This window comes from Anolis sagrei, chromosome 9 (genome assembly GCF_037176765.1).
Source record: "Anolis sagrei isolate rAnoSag1 chromosome 9, rAnoSag1.mat, whole genome shotgun sequence".
NCBI classification, from domain to species: domain Eukaryota; kingdom Metazoa; phylum Chordata; class Lepidosauria; order Squamata; family Dactyloidae; genus Anolis; species Anolis sagrei.
In genome coordinates this window covers 13895077-13918376 of record NC_090029.1, presented here as the reverse complement: position 1 = coordinate 13918376, position 23300 = coordinate 13895077, and the positions used below count along the sequence as shown (strand labels likewise).

Sequence of the window (23300 nt, the reverse complement as noted above, 5' to 3'; positions counted from 1 at the left end):
TTCACCATAGGTAAACCTGTATGTAGTTCTTTATAATTAGGAGGAATAATAATACTTTCTAGTTCAGGCATGGGCAAATTTGGGCTGTCTGGGTGTTTTGGACTTTGACTGCCACCATTTCTAACAGCCTCAGGGCCCTTCCTTTTCCCCCTCAGCCGCTTAAGCGGCTGAGAGGGAAAAGGAAAGGTCCTGAGGCTGTTAGGAATGGTGGCAGTCAAAGTCCAAAACACCTGGAAGGGAGGGCCAAAGTTTGGCCATACTTTGTCTAGTTCATTAAGATCTTTACATAGAATTTTTGAGCTTGCAACAGAAAACACTTAAGGCCACCCAATCCAACTCCCTTCATAAGGGCAAGAAAACATAATCAAAACCCTCCTGACAAAGAGCCATCCATCCATAGATATATAAAGATATAGATGATTCACACATACACAGATATAGTATCATAGATTTGAAAGGGACCCCTGAAGAAGGACAATTTTATGTTGCATGTTCCAGAGTATTTATTTATTTATTTATTTACTTTGCTTATATACCGCAATTCTCAGCCTAATGGCGACTCATTGTGATGTACAACATAGAAAAAACAGGTGCAAAATACAAACATAAAATAGAATAATCCACAGTACATAATTATCAAAACATCTCATCAAAAACATCAACAGTACTACAAAGCCATTCCGAGTCGTCTCATCGTCAAGTTCACAATCCGATACCATTTCCGTTATTCCATTCCTGTGGTGAAGTTACCAGTCATTGCACTTCTATTCAAATGCCTTCTTAAACAACCAAGTCTTTAGCTTCCTGCGGAATATCAACAGGGAGGGGGCTAGCCTGATGTCTACGGGAAGGGTGTTCCACAGCCGAGGAGCCACCACCGAGAAGGCCCTATCCCTCGTCCCTGCCAGCCGTGCCTGTGACGCAGGCGGGATCGAGAGCAGGGCCTCCCCGGAAGATCTCAAAGTCCTCGTGGGCTCATAGGCTGAGAGGCGGTCAGTTAGGTATCTTGGCAAACCAGACACTCTACACATCAACACTGACAAAAAAACAGCAAGAAATACTGTTTACCCACAAGCATAAAGAAATTACATTTATTAAAAACCAACACTTTTCCAGATCAACAGACTGGGCCACAGCAACGCGTGGCAGGGGACGGCTTGTTATTGTTGTTGTTGTTGTTGTTGTTGTTGTTGTTGTTATTATTATTATTACATCACTTAAAATTGTTTTGTTTCTTAAATGAGTCTTCCTTCCCAGTGAATACACGAATGCCCACAGAAGCTATAATAAGGACATATTTACACTATGTTGTGGCCACTTTTGAAGAGTTTGGATGCATCTTTTTGGAAAATAAATGGTTGACTTGTAAAATCTGTTTCATATGAAAAGTCATAGCTGTTGTGACAATTCAAATTGTGCTTTTGTTGGATTATTTTACCTGTGTCAGAATAGTATAAGTTACCTAGAGTAAACTGACAAGGTGAACCATACTTTGCCTATTTCTCTTCTTGAGTGTTTTCAAACCATCCTAGCAGGGCGAGTACAGTTGTGCCACCTGGCAAGGCAAACCTATTTTGAAGCAGAAAGATTTGCAAAAGCAGTTTGAGAAATTATGTGAACTTGTGCTGTTTGAAGGCAGATTGTTAACAATTCCAGTAAACACACCAAAGCCTTGTATGTGTGTGTATGTACATGCCTTCAAGTCACCAGTTGCCTTATGATAAGTCCATGAATTTTCTGAAGTTTTCTAAGGCAAGGACTACTTAGAGGTGGTTTTGCCAGTTTCTTTCTCTAAGGGAGATTCTACAGCACTTGGTAAAAGGTAAAGGTAAAGGTTTCCCCTTGACATTAAGTCTAGTCGCGTTCTACTCTGAGTGGTGGTGCTCATCTCCATTCTAAGCCGAAGAGCCGGCATTGTCCATAGACACGTCCAAGGTCATGTGGCCACTGGCATGACTGCATAGAGCGCTGTTACCTTCCCGCTCACAGCGGTACCTATTTATCTACTCACATTGCTGTTTTTGAACTGCTAGGTAAGCAGAAACTAGGGCTGACGGTGGGAGCTCACCCCACTTGTGACTTGAATTGCCAGTCTTCCGGATGGCAAGATTTTCTGTAACTGGCAGTTAACCCAATGTGCTAACTGTGGCCTCATTGATGGTTTCCCATCCAGACCTCAGCAGTATATAAAACAGTCCTTTGAATTCTATCCCTCCAAAACATTGATTGCAAGATCTCATTTCTGTCTTCTGTTCTACTATCTTCTCCATTACGTTTAAAGCTTGTCAGATAGAGATGAGCATGAAGGATGGCTGTCTCAGATTATTATCTGGGTTTTCTTTTTGAGACCGTTGATCTCTTTCTCTTCTCTTCTCTAGGTGACCTTCACAAAGAGGAAGTTTGGATTAATGAAGAAAGCCTATGAACTGAGTGTGCTTTGTGACTGTGAAATAGCACTCATCATTTTTAACAGTTCTAACAAGCTCTTTCAGTATGCAAGCACGGATATGGACAAAGTTCTCCTCAAATACACGGAGTACAATGAACCACATGAGAGCAGAACCAACTCAGATATTGTTGAGGTAACAAATTGCATTAATGAATAGATTTTATGTTACTTTGTTCTGTTAAGTCAGCAATACCGCCGTTAATTTAACAAAAGTAATGAACACTGATATTTCCTCCTCCTTCAATTTATACATAGTGTTATCTGAAGTGCTTAAGAGGGAAAGCAAGTGTATATTAATAGATCAGCCTCTGAAGCATCCCTTACCGTATTTTTTTTCCTGAAAAATTGCCTTTTTATGTATTTTAGGAAAGGAGAGGTTTTCTTGATAATGTTTTAACCTCTAGATAGGAATAATGATACCCATATTTTACCTTCTACTTAAAGGTGGCACATCACTTTGAGATTGGATATCATAGGAAGCCAAATTGGATGTGCTTGGTTATGATGTAACATGACATCACATCTGGGCAGTTGTTCTTACTAATCTGTTCTTATTGTTGCTGTATGCTTCCTAAATACAAATGGAATAGACCATGTTGATTGAGACCAGAGATAGGGACCTTAATGGAGATCCAGGACTCCAAAAAAGAGCCTTTTATTGTGCATTAAGGAGTCATGGACACCCTAATCTCAAAAGCTGTTCCTTTTTTTGTAACAACAACAATGCCTCGTGCACTTTCAGAATGCACCAGGCTTTCCCATTCCTCCACAGTTTATTTTTTTCTGCTTCCCATTTTGAAGCTATAGTGTGAGAAAAAGTTTTAAAATTTTGGGAATGAGATTTGACGGTACACCAGGCATGGGGACACTTTCTAACTTGGGGACCGCATGCTAGCACCCCATGTGCCCGGTGATGGATGGATGGATGAATGGGTGGGAAGGATGGAAGGAGAAGGAGGGAGAGAGGGAAGGAGGGAGGAAAGAGGGAAGAAAGGACAAAAGGGTGGAAGGGATGGATGGAAGGAGAATGAGGGAGGGGAGGGTGGTGAGGAAGGAAAAGAGAGAAGGAAGGAAAGACAAAAGGGAGGGAATGCGGGAAGGATAAAAGGGTGGAAGGGAAGGATGGAAGGAAAGAAGAAAAAGGAGGAAGGAAAGAGAAGGAAGGAAGGACGAAAGGATGGAAGGGAATGGAGGGAGAAAGGAAGGGGAGGAAGGAAAGAAAGAAAAAGGAAGGAAGGAGAAAGAGGGAAAGAGGAAAGGAAGGACGAAAGGATGGAAGGGAATGGAGGGAGGGAGGGAGAAAGAGGGAGGGGATGAAGGGAGGGGGGAAGGAAAGACAAGAAGGAAGGAGAAAGAGGGAGAGAGGAAAGGAAGGATATTTATTTATCGTGTCAGGAGCGAACCAAACAGTTGTATTGCATTAAAAAACAAACAAACAAGCAAAACATAAAGTTTGCAAGCTTGGTAGTTGATTAAATGTCCTTTGACCAGTAGCTGGCCACTTGGAGTGCCTCTGGTGTTACTATAAGAAGGGTCCTCCATTGTGCATGTAGCAGGGCTCAAGTTGCATTGCAGCAGGTGGTCTGTGGTTGTTCTTCTCCACTCGCATGTCGTGGATTCCACTTTGTAGCCCCATTTCTTAAGGTTGGCTTTGCATCCCATGGTGACAGAGCGCAGTCTGTTCAGTGCCTTCGAAGTCACCCAGTTTTCTGTGTGCCCAGGAAGGAGTCTCTCATTTGGTATCAGCCATTGGTTGAGGTTCTGGGTTTGAGCCTGCCACATTTGGACTCTCGCTTGCTGAGGGGTTCCAGTGAGTGTCTCTGTAGATCTTAGAAAACTATTTCTTGATTTAAGTCATTAACATGCTGGCTGATACCCAAACAGAGGGTGGGCTGGAGATGTCACTGCCTTGGTCCTTTCACTATTGGCTGCTACTTCTCAGCGGATGTCAGGTGGTGCAGTACCGGCTAAGCAGTGTAATTTCTCCAGTGGTGTAGGGCGCAGACACCCCGTGATAATGCGGCATGTCTCATTAAGAGCCACATCCACTGTTTTAGTGTGGTGAGATGTGTTCCACACTGGGCATGCATACTCAGCCGCAGAGTAGCATAGCGCAAGGGCAGATGTCTTCACTGTGTCTGGTTGGTACCATTCAGCTTTCGTATGATATTGTTTCTAGCACCCACTTTTTGCTTGATATTGAGGCAGTGCTTCTTGTAGGTCAGAACACGGTCCAGAGTGACTCCCAGGTATTTGGGTGTGCTGCAATGCTCCAGTGGGATTCCTTCCCAGGTAATCCTCAGAGCTTGGGATGCTTGTTTGTTCTTAAGGGGAAAGGGTGGAAGGGAATAAAGGACGGAGGGAGAAAGAGGGAGGTGAGAGAGGGAGGGAAGGAAGGAAGGATGGATAGGATGGTGTTAGAGAGGAGAGACTGAGAAAAGAGCCCAATTGCCACAGCCGGCCCCCAGGCCTGGGTTTGCCCATACCTGCCGTAGACCCATAAATCTATGCTCTTTCATTGTCAACCTTTTGAGGCTGCATATAATTTGATAAACGTGTAGAGAAAGCTTTTCCTGACTTTTAGATTTCTTGAACCTTGTCCAAACTAAATATTTCTATTTATATTAGTCGTGATTATGTATGTCCCCATAATGGAGAAAACATTTGTGGAACATGTTGTTTGATATGTAGAGATATCAAACAACATGTATTTGCCCCTTTCCTTGACAATAATGTTTGAGTGGAAATGAGAAGAGGTTTGGTGTAAATAATAACAGGAAGATGCTCATAATTAATTTATGTCTGTTTTTCATAAAATCAAAGTTGATCTTCTAAATTTCTAAAATGAAGAAAGTGTTTGGAAAAGGGTGAAATGCAAGGTTCTGGCAGAAATGTCCCCCCCCCCCCCCTTTGTATTGGGAAGTAGTTTTCCAGTCAATTTATTCTAGTTTAGGTATTTCCTCAAATTTCTCCTGCTTTTCTAACTACTTGAAGCTTAATTGTCCCTTTTAGGGGGAAAATTGGGGTGCGTAGTAGGGCATAGGAAAGAGGAAGCCATTGGCATGGCTGTTCCAGCAAATTATAGAAAATGGGTGGAAGTGGAAATAAATTGCAACACACCGTTGACCTTCAGCAAACCTTATTTTAGGTAATTGTATAGCTACATGTCACAGCTTGTGGCCCTGTGCCAGCTTTAGAAGCACACTTGGATCTGGCCCAATGGTAAGGCTTTGTGTGACAGGAAGGACTCCATAGAGTGCAGTGGGTCACGCCAAGGTTGTTTAAACCACCGACAACACTGCATCAGGCACATAAAAAGCACTGTGGGGAGAATCCCACTCTTTGTATCCTAGAGGTCAAATGGCTGCAATATCCAGAAGAAAATGCTAACATATGAACAGGCTTTATTTTAGCAGCATTGGAGATAGAAGGTTTGTCAGAATGCAGGTAGAGCTGGAAGCATCTGGATGACAAGATAGGATGCGTTGTCTCCCATTGTACTTAAATCAGATTGGCAGGGGAAGAATGTGAAGTGCATTGTTTGCAGTGTTTTGATTTGGGTTTTGGAAATGGAAGGAAATATTTAAAAAATGAATGTTAACTGACCTGTGACAATGTATCTAAGGAAGTAGGCTCAGTCTTTGAAAGCTTACTCTAAGCCAGGCCTGCTCAGACTGTGTCCCTCCATGTGTTGGGCACTCCCAATTCCCAGAAGCCCTGGCCAACTTGTCCAGTATTTCATATTTCATATATTTATATCCCGTCCTTCTCCCCACAAAGGGGGACTCAGCGCAGCCTCACATGAGCATCAGAGGATGCTAACAGCATAAATACCATAAAATTACAATTCACAATAAAATCATTTTAAAACATTGTACATCATCAGTAAAATTTAACAGTAAATTAATAGATTAACGTGCCGGTAAAAACCAAGCCGAGCCAGGAGAATCCATGTCGCAAAATCCAAATTCCCTTTTCCTATTGCCGCTGGCCTCTAATCGAATGTCTGGCCCCAGAGCCAGGTCTTCAGTTGTCTTCTAAAGGACAGGAGGGAGGTGGCCAACCTTAGGGATAGAGTTCCACAGATTGCGGGGGAGGGGGGGGGCACTGCCGAGAAGGCCCTGTCTCTCTCGTCCCCACCAACCGAGTTTGCGAGAGTGGTGGGATCGAGAGCAAGGCCTCTCCTGATGATCTTAAGCTTCGTGATGGTTTATAGCAGGAGATACATTCTGACAGGTAATCTGGGCCAGAACCGTTCAGGACTGTAAAGGTTAAAACCTGCACTTTGAATTGTGCCTGGAAGCTAATCGTCAGCCAGTGGAGCTGGTGCAACAGAGTGGTACGTTCCTTGTACGCAGCTCCAGTTAAAAACGTGGCCGCTGACCGCTGGACTAATTGGGTCTTCCGAGAAGTTTTCAAAGGCAGCTCCACGTAGAGAGCATTGCAGTAGTCTATTTGGGATGTAACCAGAGCGAAGTCAGACTTCCCAAGGAACGGGCGCAGCTGGCGCACAAGCTTTAATTGTGCAAAAGCTCTCCCGGCCACCGCCGAGACCGGGCTCAGTGATGAATCCAGGATCACTCCCAAACTGCGAACCTGTGTCTTCAGGTGGAGTGTAACCCCTTCCCCTGTTGGGCCTTTTGACTGATCAGGAGTACCTCTGTCTTGTCTGGATTAAGTTTCAATCTGTTTGCCCTCATCCAGGCCAACATAGCAGCCAAGCACCGGTTCAGGACCTGCACAGCCTCCTTAGTAACAGGTGGGAAGGAGTGATAGAGCTGAACATCACCTGTGTACAGATGATATCTGACCCCAAAACTCCGGATGATCTCTCCCAGTGGCTTCATGTAAATGTTAAACAACATAGGGGACAGTATAGAACCCTGCGGGACCCCACAAGTCAATGGTTGTGGGGATGAGGTGTCCCCTAGCAACACCTTCTGGGACTGACCCCCTAGGAAGGACTGGAGCCACTGCAGAACAGCACCCCCCAAGTCCCATATCCCTGAGGTGTCCCAGAAGGATACCGTGGTCGACGGTATTGAAGGCCGCTGAGAAGTCCAGCAGAACCAACAGGGACACGCTCCCCCTGTCTAGTTCCTGGCATAGATCATCTACCAAGGCAATCAAGGCTGTTTCAGTACCATGTCCCGGCCTAAAGCCAGACTGTGCCGGATCTAGATAATTAGTGTCTACCAAGAATCCCTGGAGTTGCGAAGCCACCGGATGTTCCAGGACTTTGCCCAAAAAGGGGAGATTGGAAACTGGCTGAAAGTTGTCTGATTGGGTGGGGTCTAGTGATGGTTTCTTCAACAGTAGTCAGGAATTCTGGGAGCTGAAGTCCAAAGGACCTGGAGGGCCACAGACTGTACAGGTATGGCCTAAACCTCTTGTGGACAGGACTGTGGCTTTCCACAAATCACCAGAGACTTTTTAAAATTACTTCCAAGAGAAGAAAGAACTCCATGTCTCTTCTCAGGACATTGTTTCTATCATCCACCTGGCTTACAAACTTGTGAATCAGGCCCCTCCAGCTTGTGTTTGCAGCCACTCCACTAGAGCTAGAACTATGTCCTATATCTTTCTGAGAAGAGTGCCTTTAGAGGACTTTTGTAGAGCAGTTCCATAATCATTGCCTTTGACTTTCACCTCCCATTTTAGAATTGAAGCATGGCCTAGGGCCAAAGTCATGTTCAGGAGAGGTAGGCTTTACTCCTGCCTCACAGAACACTCCTGGTGAATAGTGTGCTAATCTTCCATTAGTTTGAGTCACAGAGGCCATGAAGATGGACAGATTTCTTATCTGTAACCATACTTCTTCAGGTTGGCATCTATGAACTCACATAACGCTTGCCCTTCCTCTTCTCTACGTCTCCTGCTCTTCCTTGTAGGCTACTGTTTTGGCATCCATGGAACTAAAGGTTTGAGCAGAATTGCCCTGGTCACCAGTATCAGTGGAGGAGGGCTTACCACCAAAATGTTTGCATAATAGATGTAGAAGTTTCTGATCAACGCAGCATGTAGGTGCAGTTAATTAAACATACCTAGTTACTTTTTAATACATCTCTCACTGTCAGTGAAGGATTTAGTACATCACCGAATCATAATGTTCTATTCCCCCCTCTCGTACTGACCATACTTCAGAGAATTGAGGAAAAGTTCCTTTTCAAGATCTCTTCATTCTTGAATATCTAGTGTGACAGGTAGCACACTTGATATTCAGGAAACACCCCTTAGATGTACACCCCTTTTCTAGGAAAGAGCATGTCAATTGAAGACTTTTTCTGGGCAGTCACTACAAAGACTGCCCTGAGTCAAATGGAAGCTTCAAATGTGTTGTGGTCTTCAGGTGCTAAAGTACAGAATGACACCTGTTCAGAAAGCAGTTAGACCATGAAGTAAGCTGCAGTTGTGGTCGTGATGTTGCAGAATATTTTCACTCTTTTCACCTTCTGTGCTAGCTGGGTGTGGTGGGAGTTGTCCCACACATCTGGAGGATATCACATTGGGAGAGGCTAGTATGCATATTTTAGTAAGCTCGGAAGCCAGCAGTGTACCGTGGCTGCCACACTGGATGTATTAGTCTATCCATAGATAGGCTTTAAAAAACGATGTCCTCTTTGTATATTACAGACAGTTCCTAAAATTAAAAAAAAACCTCTACTATCCTTGAGACAAACCAACCATGGGAATAACAGGAAATGCCATTGAGGGGAAATCTCTTGAAAGGCTTTGGGAAATTTAAAGTATTTTGTGAAGCAGTTGCAGAAATCAGGAGTGCAAACCACATGCTGCATCACTAACTGTGGAAAGGAAGTATAAGAGAGCACTTTTTTTTGTTCTTCAGTTTTTGGTACTGTGATGTTTTGTTAAGGTTATTTTGTTGATATTTTAGTCTCAGAAACTTTCGTATGTATTTGTTATGCCCTGAGTCCCATCAGGCAGTACAATTTCACTGTGCCTATTCATTGGCAGAGCGCATGGCTGGTGCTCTGAGTCTTATGATCTGTGCCAGAAAGTGTTCCTCTCTTGTGAAAGCAATGGCAATAAGCACGTTAGTTTGTGTTGATGGGGCGTGAAGTATAAACCCTCTCATAACCTTTCAGACCAGAGAAGAATTGAGTAGGTGGGAGAAATTCTGATTCTGTCTCATGTTCTGTAGGCCCTTAGAAGTGTAAAGTAATGTGGAAAGCAGAGCAACATGGAAATTTCCTCAGTATGTGAGGACCTAGTTCACATTTCCCTCTGAGCTTGAGCTGATCTTCAAAGGCACTTGGAAGCTGTGAAGAGGCTACCTTGAGCTTCAGGGACATGCTGAAACAAAGGGATTTGAGTAGTTGCATATTGTGTCTGAACCATTTTCATTTTTCTTAAGCCTTTTTCTTAAGTGTGGTATGAGCACTTACTGCCATTATACTGAGCCAGAGAGGCGTTCAGATAGCATTATATCTCCCTGCCATTCCAGACGCCTTTGGTAACTCATGTGGTGTCAGCAACTAGCTCCCCATTCTGAGTTGCAGGATAGGCATTGCAGATTAGAAAAATCAATGCTTGCAAAATGTGTGGCAACCTGGTTGCGGGGAAAGAAGGGGAAATTTTGCTCCCATGTAGGAGGAGTCCCTGGTGGCCCAGCGGGTTAAACTGTGGAGTTGCTGAACTTGCTGACTGAAAGGTCAGCACTTCGAATGCAGGGAGCGGAGTGAGCTCCCACTATTAGCCCCAGCTTCTGCCACCCTAGCAGTTCAAAAACATGCTAGAAACAATATCATACGAAAGCTGACTGGCACAACCTGGGGATCACAACCAGACACAGTGAAGACATCTGCCCTTGCTCTATGCTACTCTGCTGCTGAGTATGCATGTCCAGTGTGGAACACATATCACCACGCTAAAACAGTGGATGTGGCTCTTAATGAGACATGCCGCATTATCACGGGGTGACTGCACCCTACACCACTGGAGAAATTACACTGTATTGTACCACCTGACATCCGCCGGGAAGTAGCAGCCAATAGTGAAAGGACCAAGGCAGTGACATCTCCAGCTCATCCCTTGTTTGGGTATCAGCCAGCACGTCAATGACTTAAATCAAGAAATAGTTTTCTAAGATCTACAGAGACACTTGCTGGAACACCTCAGCAAGCGAGAGTCCAAAAGTGGCAGGCTCAAACCCAGAACCTCAATCATTGGCTCATACCAAATGAGAGACTTCCCCCTGGGCACACAGAAGACTGGGCGACTTGGAAGGCGCTGAACAGACTGCGTTCTGGCACCACAAGATGCGGAGCCAATCTTAAGAAATGGGGCTACAAAGTGGAATCCACGACATGTGTGGAGAAGAACAAACCACTGACCACCTGCTGCAGTGCAACCTGAGCCCTGCTACATGCACAATGGAGGACCTTCTTGCGGAAATACCAGAGGCACTCCAAGTGGCCAGATACTGGTGAAGGGACATTTAATCAACTACCAAGCTTGCAGATTTTGTGTTTTGTCTGTCTGTTTGTTTTGTTCTATTAGAAATGTAATACAATTGTCTGGTTGCCCCTGACACGATAAATAAATAAAGTTCCATAACATGCAAATGTGGGTAGATCAATAGGTACTGCTTCGGCGGGAAATTAATGGCACTCCATGCAATCATGCCAGTGGCCACATGACCTTGGAGATATCTACAGACAATCCCAGCTCTTTGGTCTAGAAATGGAGATGAGCACCAGAGTTCCAGAGTCAGATACAACTAGACTTAATGTCAGGGGAATACCTTTACCTTTACTTAGGGATAGTGTATTTAAGCCAGTGGACAGATTTTGTCTAGTTTTCAGAACCACACAGTGAAGAACACTGAAAGGAAGCAGAAGAGCACATGGGCAAACTTCAGCCCTCCAGCCTTCAGCCCTTTCCTTTTCCCCTTCAGCCTTATGCGGCTGAAGGGAAAAAGGAAAGAGCCTGAGGCTGTTAGGAAGGCCGAAGTTTGTTCATGCCTGCATTAGAGTGAAAACACAAAAGGACCCTAGGTGTTACTTTGGCGTGTACCAGTGCGTTTTCTTCTCTTTCAGCAGGAGCTGCTTATCTCTGGGCATTGCTGCTTGTTAAAAACCATAGTGTACTGTGGCATGGCATGTCTCCTACTGATTTTGTCCAGCCTTGCTTCAAGATTACAGCATTCCACTTATGCTTTCCGTGGCATGCAGGGGCAACAGTTTTCCTCTCACGGGGCTTGATAGGGAGAGAATAAGTGGTCCGCTTATCAGAGGTAGTGGCTGCAAAGGGACATTTCTTAGTGTGAGATTAGGAGGCCAGATTTCTCAATATCAGCACAGACTTCGGCGTAATAATCAGAAATGGGAGACTGCAACCTTTAAGCAGCCTTAAAAGTGACACGAACATAATTTGGAATGAAGGTTTCCAGAATCTAGTGGGAGATAATGAACACTTCCCCTTCTTCCTGAGTCTAGGTAGGGTTAATTCCATTCTTAAAATAACTATCACAAAGAGGTCAACTATCCTGTTCAATGCTTAGAAGTTAAATTTCTGGCTGGTGGGATGAAGTCATTCCAACTGTTTTCTGTGAAGGTTTTTCTGGAGAGATTGTAATTGAAGGTTCAGTTGTGCCTTTGGATTCCAGTGTGGCGTTGCAGAGCGTGCCTTGAATACTCAAGAACATTGCTGTGGCTTCTGGCTCATATAGTTTTAGCTCCTTTTTTATATTTTACTAGCCGTCCCCTGCCACCTGTTGTTGTGGCCCAGTCTGGTGATCTGGAAAATAAAGTAATGAGAAAGTGTTGGTTTCTAATATGTGTAATTTCTGTATTTGATTACATTTTCTTGCTCTGGTGAAGGGAGTTGGACTGGATGGCTTTAAGTATTTTCTATTGGTCATAGGGGTTCTGTGTGGGAAGTTTGCTCCAATTCTATCGTTTGTGGGGTTCAGAATGCTCTTTGATTGTAGGTGAACTATAAATCCCAGTAACTACAACTCCCAAATGTCAAGGTCTATTTCCCTCAGGTTCCATCTGTGTTCCTAGTTGGCCATATGGAGTATTCGTGCCAAGTTTGGTCCAGATCCATCATTATTTGAGTCCACAGTGCTCTCTGGGTGTAGGTGTACCACAACTCCCAAACTCAACATCAATGCCCACCAAACCCTTCTAGAGCAGGGTGGGTGGGTCGAGAGGGAGGGGGTTCTCCCCAAGCTCCCTCCCTGCCCTTTCCTCCCCTTCCTCTTCTCTTTTGGAGGCAAAAAGTGAAGGAAAAGACAGGAAACATTTGGCTCCCAAAACATCAAAAAATCATCCAGGCGTCCCCTGGGCAACGTCCTTGCAGACGGCCAATTCTCTCATACCAGAAGCGACTTGCAGTTTCTCAAGTCCCTCCTGACATGACAAAAAAAATTTGGTGGGGTGCATCTTTGATTGCAGGTGAACTATAAATCCCAGTACCCACAACTAACAAATGTCAAGTTCAGTTCCACCCCAAAGCCACCAGTATTCAAATTTGGGCATATTGGGTATCCTTGCCAAATGTGGTGCAGATCCATCATTGTTTGTGTTGACAGTGCTCTCTGGATGTAGGTGAACTATAATTCCTATAAATCAAGTTGACCTTCTCCCAAAGCCTTCTTGCATATTTGTTGGTCATGGGGGTTCTGTGTGCGAAGTTAGATCCAGGGCCATTGTTGGTGGGGTCCAGAGTGCTCTTTGATTGCAGGTGAACCTATAAAGGCTATAAATCAAGGTGAAATCCCCCAAACCTCCCCAGTATTTTTCTTTGGTCATGGGGACTCTGCATGCCAAATGTGGTCCAGATCCATTGTCAGTGGGGGTCACAGTGCTCTGACTTGATGCAGGGTGAACTACAACTTCCATTATGTGGAGTCAGTCCCCCAAACTCCTCCAGTATATGTAGTTGCTGATTAGTTCTGCTCTGTTGTGCAGGCAGAGTTGAAAAGAATTAAGGGAAAGGGTTAAGGGAGAGGCAGTGGGTAGGGTGATGCAAATTCCACACCAATGGAGAGAGAAAGGAACACTGGGAGGTGTCTTTGGTGGAGGAAAAACGTAAAATCTAGGATGAAATTGTCCCTGAATGAAAGCATTTCTTGGGTAGTGGGCTGTAGTGTTTGAGGAGGACATTGGCAGGGGTTGGACAACATGTTCATGGTGCTTGCTATAACCTGCACTGTCATTGGAGGAAGTGCTTTTGGTGGCTTCTCAGCACTGTGGATTGTAGCTCTTTGTGGGGGCAAGAGGCTGTCTACACATACATATTTTCACTTTTATTATGCGTATAGATTTTAAATAGGAATAATCCCCTTTTTTCTCCATCTGCAAGTGACAAGTTACATTGGGCAAAATGTGCGTATTCCAGTATGAATGCCATAAGCTTTCTGAATCTATTTATAGCATTCAGTAATTTATAAAGGTTAAATGTAATCCAGACTGTAATGTTAGCATTTTCCCTGCTGATACCGTGATGCCGAAGACTGGCAGGCTAGCCTTGTTCAAGGTTTGGGAGGGTTAACAGCTTCCAGAGCCTTGGGCAGCAGGGCCATCTATGGTGAAGGCCATATAAGTGTCCACCTGATTGGATAGACGACCGTGATAAGTGCTGTGACAGGTGTTGGCCAAAGCTACACCTGTTTTCCCAGTGTATGTATGCTGAGCTAGTGGGGGCTCCTTGCACTGTATGTGGGACATACAATGCCATGCCAAGTAACCTGAGAAGGAATTATATCTTAATGGTACCTTGTGATCTTTGCACAATTTGATTCCATTACATTGCTCAAATGTATCATAACTTCTAATCTTGATCGTTGTTACGGAAAGGCAGTTGTCTCAGAATCTGATCTGATTTTACTTTCTGTCTTTACCTCAGAAATATACTGTATATACTTGAGTATAAGCCTAGTTTTTCAGTGCTTTTTTAGGCTGAAAAAGTCTCCCTCGGCTTATACTCGAGTCAAGTTTTTTTATTATTTTACTCTATTATTATTATTATTATTATTATTATTATTATTATTACATTAATCATTTTACTCTATTATTATTACATTTATTATTTTATTATTTCTTGTTATTATTACATTTATTATTATACTCTATTATTGTTATTATTACATTTATTATTTTACTCTATTATTATTGGAAGGATATGTAAACACATTTACACTGAAGAAGGTTAGAATAATGCTTTAATTAGAGGACAGTCTTATCTTAACTTCCAGTTTTATTCAAAAACATTTAACCTACCGATGCCTCAATTAATGCAATTTTATTGGTATCTATTTTTATTTTGGAATTTACCAGTAGCCGCTGCATTTCCCACCCTTGGTTTATATTCGAGTCAATCCGTTTTCCCAGTTTTTTGTGGTAAAATTAAGTGCCTCGGCTTATATTCGGGACGGCTTATATTTTATTTATTTATTTATTTATTTGCTTTGCTTATATACCGCTGTATCTCAAGCCCGAAGGCGACTCTCAGCGGTTCACAAACAGTAAAAACAGTGAAAACAGCAGTAGTTGCTGCCGATCCAATTCCGAGCACAATTTAAAGTGCTGGTTTTGACCTATAAAACCCTATACGGTTCCGGCCCAGTGTACTTGTCCGAACGGATCTCCCTCTACATCCCACCTCGAAGTTTAAGATCTTCTGGGGAGGCCCTGCTCTCGACCCCGCCAGTGTCACAAGTGAGGCTGGCGGGGACGAGGAGCAGGGCCTTCTCAGTGGCGGCCCCCGCCTGTGGAACTCACTCCCCGGGGAGATCAGATCGGCGACTTCCCTTCTAGCATTTAGGAAAAAACTAAAGACCTGGATGTGGGACCAAGCTTTTGGTCACTCTGACAACTAACTTAAGGACCTGGCGATAGACAAGGACAAACGGAATAGAACGGATGTATGGACTCTGATATATGGACTCTGACATGAGATTGTTTTAGGATTTATGATTTTATTATGTATTGATGTTTTAATCTAACTGCTGAATTGTTATATTTTTGGATTACTTGTTGTGTGATTGGGCATCTAATAGTGCCCTCCCTGTAAGCCGCCCTGAGTCCCCCTCGGGGTGAGAAGGGCGGGGTATAAGTGAATGAAATAAATGAAATAAATAAAATAGTTCCATACAACATATAACAATTAACTTAACACATTATCCGCTAATAACCAATAAGCAATTACAATGCACAATTATTACAAAAACCGTACCAAATCGTCTCATCATCCAAGCATAGTCCACGTTCGTCGTCCATTGTTCCATTCCTATGTTCAGTTACCAAATTGCACTAGATTACTCGAGTATATACGGTATTCTGGGAAAGCAAACATGTAGTTGAACAGTTATGCTTTAATTCTAATTGGCACATTATTAGCTAGTGTCATTTGTGAAAAAAATTCCAGGCATTGTATTGGTGTGAGATTGCAATCACAAGCCAGAGTCAAATCAAATCTGTGAAAGTTTGCTTGGAAAATTTACAGTGTAACTCCTCCTTTGGCATTTATAAAGTCTGAACAATAGTTTTGATCAGAGTCTGACTACTTTCCATAGCAAAATGCTACGACTATTCATGACAAAATTGGCCGGAATAGAAATGATCAGGTCCTTCTGGAAATACTGGATGCTTATTCATTACTTATCAACCAAACGCCATTTCTGGTTCATAAAGTGAGCTTGCCAAGTGCATAGAATAGTAGGAAAGAAAATTAGGTTGAGAACATTCTGTCCCATCTTTGAAGTGTAAAAAAGTGCCTGTATTTTATCCTGGTGGTCATCTTATAGGCACTTCTTAGAGCCACTTTGTGTTTCAGGCAGCTCCTTTTCTGCAACTTGCAAGCAGGTCTTGAACAATCTAGGACAAGATGGGCTGGCCAGTGTTCCTTGGTGTTCTATTTTTACTAGGATTTCTTTGAAAACATATTCAGAATTGACAGCGAAGGAGAGCTTTCTCAGATAAAAGCCTTTCATCTTGTATTGTCCAATTGGGGAAGACCTCATGTTGATCTCTGCTTGCCTGTCAATGAAAAATGTCTTGGTTTCTGCTCCAAAACAGGGCGAACAAAGGTCTCCAGGGAAGCATTTGTGCCTAGATGGTCTACTGTCTAAATTATCAGTTTTGAGCCCTTTCTGTTATTCTCAAAGTACGATTGAAACTCACCAGAGACAGGTCCAACCCAATTCCGATCACGCCATATTGGCCCAGACAACTGGTTTGTTCAGCTTCCCCACCCAGAAGCTATCTCATGTCCCTTCCCAGATGCCAGACTCGCTTCCATATTCAGAAGGCCAAGTTCTCTGTCCCAGCTTCAAAATGCTATGATTCACAGCTTGGAGAATAACTCTATAACTTTGCCCAAGCTCACGGAAATCTATCAGCATCTAGAAAAGAATCTAGCAAGAGGTCCTATCTGTTAGGGAAAACTACCCTAAAATAAAGCAGAGCATCCAAAAACATAAATAGCTTACCTATAATTTGAGCATCAGCTCACGGCAAGCAAAGATTGATGTGCCGTGTGATGTGGCTGTTAAGAATTCAGAGCTTAGGAGGCAAACATGCAGAGTCCAATCTTAAAAAATCACAAAAGGTTTATTTACAACTAGCCGGCCCCTGCCACGTGTTGCTGTGGCCCACATGGGAGTTCTCTGTGGGAGGTTTGGCCCAATTCTATCGTTGGTGGGGTTCAGAATGCTCTGTGATTGTAGGTTAAATATAAACTCCAGCAACTGCAACTCCCAAATGTCAAGATTCTATTTTCCCCAAACTCCACAAGTGTTCACATTTGGGCATATTGAGTATTCGTGTAGAGTTTTGTCCAGATCCATGATTGTTTGAGTCCACAGTGATCTCTGGATTTAGGTGAACTACAACTCCAAACCAAAGGACACTGCCCACCAAACCCTTCCAGTATTTTCCGTTTGTCATGGGGGAACTGTGTGCCAAGTTTGGTAACAATTCCATAGTTGGTGGGGTTCAGAATGCTCTTTGATTGTAGGTAAACTATAAATCCCAGCAACTACAACTCCCAAATGACAAAATCTTTTTTTTTTAGTGAAGGACATACATTGGGTTGTTAGGTGTCTTGTGTCCAAATTTGATGGCAATTCCCCCAGTGGTTTTTGAGTTCTGTTAATCCCACAAACGAACATTACATTTTTATTTATATAGATAATAAACAATACCAGCATTTCTTAATAATCAAGAACTGGTCCTGAACTACTCTAACGCCCATTTCTTCTAAGATTTTAAGAGAGGGGCAAATGTAGTTTTTTTTAGTAGATTTTAAGAGAGGGTAAAATGTAGTTACAGTGACTACATTTCTTCTGACACACAAGCAGAGAGTGATCTCAAAGCACACAGCACATACTCTCCATACTAAAATGTAAGGAGGCAGAAGTTGGATTCAAAAAGGCTTGAAGTAGAAAAGCATCCATTTTACACAACCAATCAGAATGAATAGAATCATAGAATTGGACGAGACTTCGAGGGCCATCCAGTCCAACCCCCTGCCAAGAAGCAGAAAATTCACATTCAAAACACCCAAAGCAAGTCAAGAATGAGAGCAGAAACAGAGAGAAGAAATTAGATATATTCTCAACGGTCATTCAAGAGACATGGGGGAAGACTAAACTGTTCCTCATTGAGGACTTGAGACTTGGGCAGTATGGGGTAGAATTCCAACATTTATCACAATTGGTTGTGTTCCATTGGCGTCTTCCAGATCTGAGCTTCCTTCTTCTGTGGCCGTCTCAACAGGTTCCTGCTACACCTTTGCAAATGAGGACAGGCAACCCCATGAAGTTCAAAAGATTTTCTTGGGCGAAGAATACATTGAGATGGTTTTGTCAGTTCCTTCCTTTGAAATATAGCCTATATTACAGATATGGGTCAACTTGGGCCCTCAAAGTGTTTTGGACTTCAACTCCCACCATTCCTCGTAGCTTCAGGCCCTTTCCTTTCCCCCCTCAGCCACATAAGTGGCTGGGGGGAAAAGGAAGGGGCCTGAGGCTGTGAGGAATTGTGGGAGTTGAAGTCCAAAACACCTGGAGGGCCCAAGATGGCCCATACCTATACTATAGTACCGGGTAATGGATTATCATAAATGGGGTATGTGCAGGGATAGTATGCGCGTTAAGAGTACTGAAAAGGTGTTTGGAAACCATTCTTGTAAGTCATTTTGGGTGTGAAAGTCTCTGTCCTCTTAATGCAGATGTGCAGCTTTTAAAACTCAAACAAAATTGGCAAGTTTAGTATTGTCTGTGTGTGAATTTTCCAATTGTATTTCAGACTTTAAGAAAGAAAGGCCTTAATGGTTGTGAGAGCCCTGATGCTGACGATTACTTTGAGCACAGTCCACTCTCGGAGGACAGATTCAGCAAACTAAATGAAGATAGTGATTTTATTTTCAAGCGAGGCCCTGTAAGTACTTTTTTTTTTACCTCCTACTTTGTATTTGTTGATTCTTTTTATTAACTTCGTTATTTAGGCTCTGAACAAGAAGGAAAACAGAGGGTGCGACAGCCCAGACCCTGACACCTCATATGTGCTCACGCCACATACAGAAGAAAAATATAAAAAAATTAATGAAGAGTTTGATAATATGATGCGGAATCATAAAATCGCAGTGAGTACTGTGGTATGGCTTGTGCTTTCATTACATGCATGAGAACATATTATGATACCACCCTAACACTGACAATTACAATATTGGATGGCTGTGAGAAGCCAACAGTGCAGGCAATTTGAGTGCTGTATAGTTATGGGATAGAAGCACTGAAGGGAGGAGAGCCTTTGGGGTGCTCCGTTTCCTAAGAAAGTATCCTTTCAGGAAAAAAAAGATTCTCCTCTTCATGAGCAGCTAGAAGTATATAAGGTTTGCCGTACATAGTTGAAATCATGCAAAACCCCACTGTTAACCATTCAGGGTTAGGTTTCATTCTCCTTCATTTTATTCTAAGTATATAGCCATTTTGGATTTGAACAAATGCCCAGGATCCCGTTCTAATAGTGATTAATTAAATCTCTGTGGGAAACCCCCATCAGGATGTGAATGAAATAACACTGTCCACTTGTGACCCCAGCATCTGGTATAAGTAAAGTAAAAGTAAAGGTTTCCCTTGACATATATTGTATTGGCATGAAGTCTAGTCGAGTCCAAATCTGGAGGGTGGTGCTCATCTCCATTTCCAAGCCGAAGAACCAGCATTGTCCATAGACACCTCCTAGGTCATGCGGCCAGCATGACTTCATGGAGTGCCGTTACCTTATTTATTTATTATTATTTACAGCTATTATTATTATTATTATTATTATTATTATTATTATTATTATTATTATCTTTATTTGTACCCCGCTAGCATCTCCCGAAGGACTCAATGCAGCTTACAAAGGCCAAGGCCTCAGCAAACAATAGCATAACAAGTGCAATACAAAGCAAATCAAAACATTAAAGCAATAACAGTAAAACAACATAACGCAATAAAAATAAAAACGGCCGGGCCAAAGTAATGGGTACAGATTAAAAAGTGCTGGGTGTGACAGGTGATCTATCTGATTTCAAGGAAGTGCAATGTGCAGAGAATCTTAAAATTCTAATAAGGTGCTCTGGGACTCTAATAAAGTGCTTGCTGGAGTTTCCGATTCTGGAAAGACACATCGGAACAGCCAGGTCTTCAAATTCTTCCTAAATTCTTTATATTCTGCCCTTCTCACCCCACAGGGGACTCAGGGCGGATTACAGTGTACACATATATGGCAAACATTCAATGCCAATTTTTGACATACAAACCTATACAGACATACACAGAGGCTATTTAACTTTTTCTGGCCGCCAGGGGAGCTGTCGCTTTCATCGTCCATCTGTGACGCTGATGAAGCACTTCCGCATTCCCCACATGCTTCCCCGCTGGAATGCTTTGCTGGAGTCTTCTTTATGGCCTCATAAATCAGTTAATTTAGCCTCCCCACACTTTAAGGTGATACCTTATTTTCCTATTTGACAGATGCAACTGTCTTTCGGGTTGCAAAGGTCGACAACAGGCTACACACAATTGGTTGGAAACCCACTCCAACCCGGGCTGGCTTCGAACTCATGACCTTTCGGTCAGAGTGATCTTAATGCAGCTGACACTCAGCCAGCTGCGCCACAATCCCCGCCACCTTCCCTCTGAGGTGATACCTACTCACATTTCATAGTATCATAGAATTGGAAGAGACCTCATGGGCCATCCAGTCCAACCCCCTGCCGAGAAGCAGGAATATTGCATTCAAAGCACCCCTGACAGATGGCCATCCAGCCTCTGTTTAAAAGCTTCCAAAGAAGGAGCCTCCACCACACTCCGGGACAGAGAGTTCCACTGCTGAATGGCTCTTACAGTCAGGAAGTTCTTCCTAATGTTCAGATGGACTCTCCTTTCTTGTAGTTTGAAGCCATTGTTCCGCGTTCTAGTCTCCAGGGAAGCAGAAAACATGCTTGCTCCTTCCTCCCTGTGACTTCCTCTCACATATTTATACACTTGCATGTTTTCAAACTGCTAGGGTGGCAGAAGCTGGGCCCAACAGCGGGAGCTCACCTCACTCCTCGGATTTGAACCGCCGACCTTTTGGTTGGCAAGTTCAGCAGCTCAGCAGTTTAACCCACTGCGCCACCAGTGGGGCCAGGTATCTGGCATACAGAAAGATATTAATTATGAGACGGGGGGTTATATTTGATCATCATGACTAATAGCTACGGATTGCTCTCCATTGAATACCTTCACTTGGTTCATCCCACCTCACATGCTTGTTAATTCTCTCAAAAACTCAGAAAGGCTAGAGAGGTGTAACATACCTTTTCTGAAGCCAGATTGATGTTTCTTTGGGAAATTCTGTCCTTCTATATATTTGAGAACAAGTGAACCAATATATCTAAACCTTGACTCAGGCCCAGACATAAGTTAACTGGCCTATGATTTCCTGAATCCTGCCCACCTTTCTGGGGAATGTTATACTGGTAATTTGCCTTGGATGCAAAGACTGATTTGGGGAAAATGCTACATTTTAAGAAAACTGTCTTGAGTTGCCGAAGGCTTTCATGGCTGAAATCATTGGGTTGCTGTGAGTTTTCTGGGCTGTCTCACCATGTTCTGGAAGCCTTCCCTCCTACTGTAATGCCCTCTACATAGGCCTGCCTTTATCGGTGATCCAGAAACTTAAACTAGTGCAAAATGCTGCCGCCCGGCTTCTCGCAGGGGTCCCAGGGAGGTGTCATATCACTCCAATCTTGCAGCAACTGCAGTGGTTGCCGATTGAGCACTGGATTACCTTCAAAGTGCTGATTCTTACCTTTAAGGCCTTCTATGGCCTGGGACCTGAGGGACTGCCTCACCCCCTACCAACCCCCGAGATCACTCCGTTCAGACAATCAGAATCTCTTTGAAGTTCCCAATTTTAGGACCTTTCACCTGATGTCTACTAGGCGTAGAGCATTCACGGTGGTGGCTCCTTACCTGTGGAATGCCTTGCCAGCGGAAACCCGAGCACTCCGAGACTTACTATCTTTTCGTAGAGCTTGTAAAACTTATTTATTTGGGCTGGCATTTGAATCTTGTTGATTGAAAATTTTCTTTGATTTTAAATGTAATGTATCACATATGTATGTTGTAAACCGCTCCAAGCCTTCGGGGAGTGGCGGTATATAAAATCGATAGATAAATAAATAAATAAATAAATAATGTTTTGCCCACATCTGTGGCAGGCATCCTCAGAGGTTGTGAGACCTCACAACCTCTGAGGATGCTTACCATAGATGTGGGCAAAACGTCAGGAGAGAATACTTCTGGAACATGGACACACAGCCTGGGAAACTCACACCAACCCAAACTATCTTGAGTTTCTTTTGTTATGTATCATCCCAGTTCAATATTGCAGTTTCTCTGCAAATAAACAAAAATCCTCTGTTATAAGTGGTAATTCTAAATTCTAAACGTGTTACTAAAAAGTGGGGCTTCTTTGAAAAGAAAGTAGTTTCTTTGACATAAAATACATATGTCTTATGGAATTTGAGGGACTATATTTTACCATGGTTAGCTCTGTTTTGTTGAATTCTTTGAAAAGGGTTTGACCTCTCTTAACGGGATTCTCAAGAACATGACAAAACTGAATTCCCAAGTTTTCCTGGGAAAAGTAAGGAACAATTTGTTTCAAACGGACCAGACTTAGGATTCCTGCATAGACTGTGCCCTAATGCATTTCCATTATGTTTCTTTAGCATAATGGAGTTGCCCAAGGGCTGAGAAAAGCGGTATATAAATGAAGTAAATAAATAATAATAAATAGCATTAGTTTAAAGCAGGTATGGGCAAACTTGGGCTCTCCAAATGTTTTGGACTTCAACAGAATTGTTAAATAATTCTTTTATTTTGTACAACACCAAACATCTAGTATTTTGGAGTTGAAGTCCAAAATACCTGGAGGGCCCAAGTTTGCCCATACCTGGTTTACAGTGTACACACACACAAAAAAGTAATTTTGCTCTGAGCCACTTTGCCTGGCATCATCCAAGAAGAGGTGTTATTCTTAGTATCTGTTGTGTATTGCGTATTCTTGCACATGACCAAACCAGGTCTGTTCTGTAATAATTGAAAGTTGTGACAACTGAGGGATTTGCATGGACGTACATTTAATTCCAGGCTGGCTGCCAAGAAAATGTGTCCAAAGTTGACATGTAAAACATTTTCAAAGTGATGCATCTTCTTAATTCTCTGCCAAGTAGAATTTCCTTAACATTTTTATCATCAAGCTAAAGTATTTTTCCTTTTCTTTTCCCCAAATAATATGACTAAGATTTTTTTTTGACATACTGTATTACTCCTTTAAAATAC

The 23300-nt window shown here is 42.9% G+C and overlaps 1 protein-coding gene across 11 annotated transcripts in view; it reads left to right on the top strand.

Annotated features, from left to right (window-relative positions):
• Positions 1 to 23300, top strand: part of MEF2A (myocyte enhancer factor 2A) — a 116118-nt gene that overhangs the window by 48613 nt on the left and 44205 nt on the right. For 6 of the 11 annotated variants that reach the window (XM_060755654.2, XM_060755656.2, XM_060755657.2 and 3 more), the window contains exons 3-4: positions 2379 to 2582; positions 18926 to 19063. In XM_060755654.2, the coding sequence (XP_060611637.2) occupies positions 2379 to 2582; positions 18926 to 19063 (342 nt within the window). Of the gene's footprint in view, positions 1 to 2378; positions 2583 to 18726; positions 18859 to 18925; positions 19064 to 23300 lie in introns of all 11 variants that reach the window. The other 5 variants (XM_060755655.2, XM_060755658.2, XM_060755663.2 and 2 more) reach the window with 2 other exon arrangements.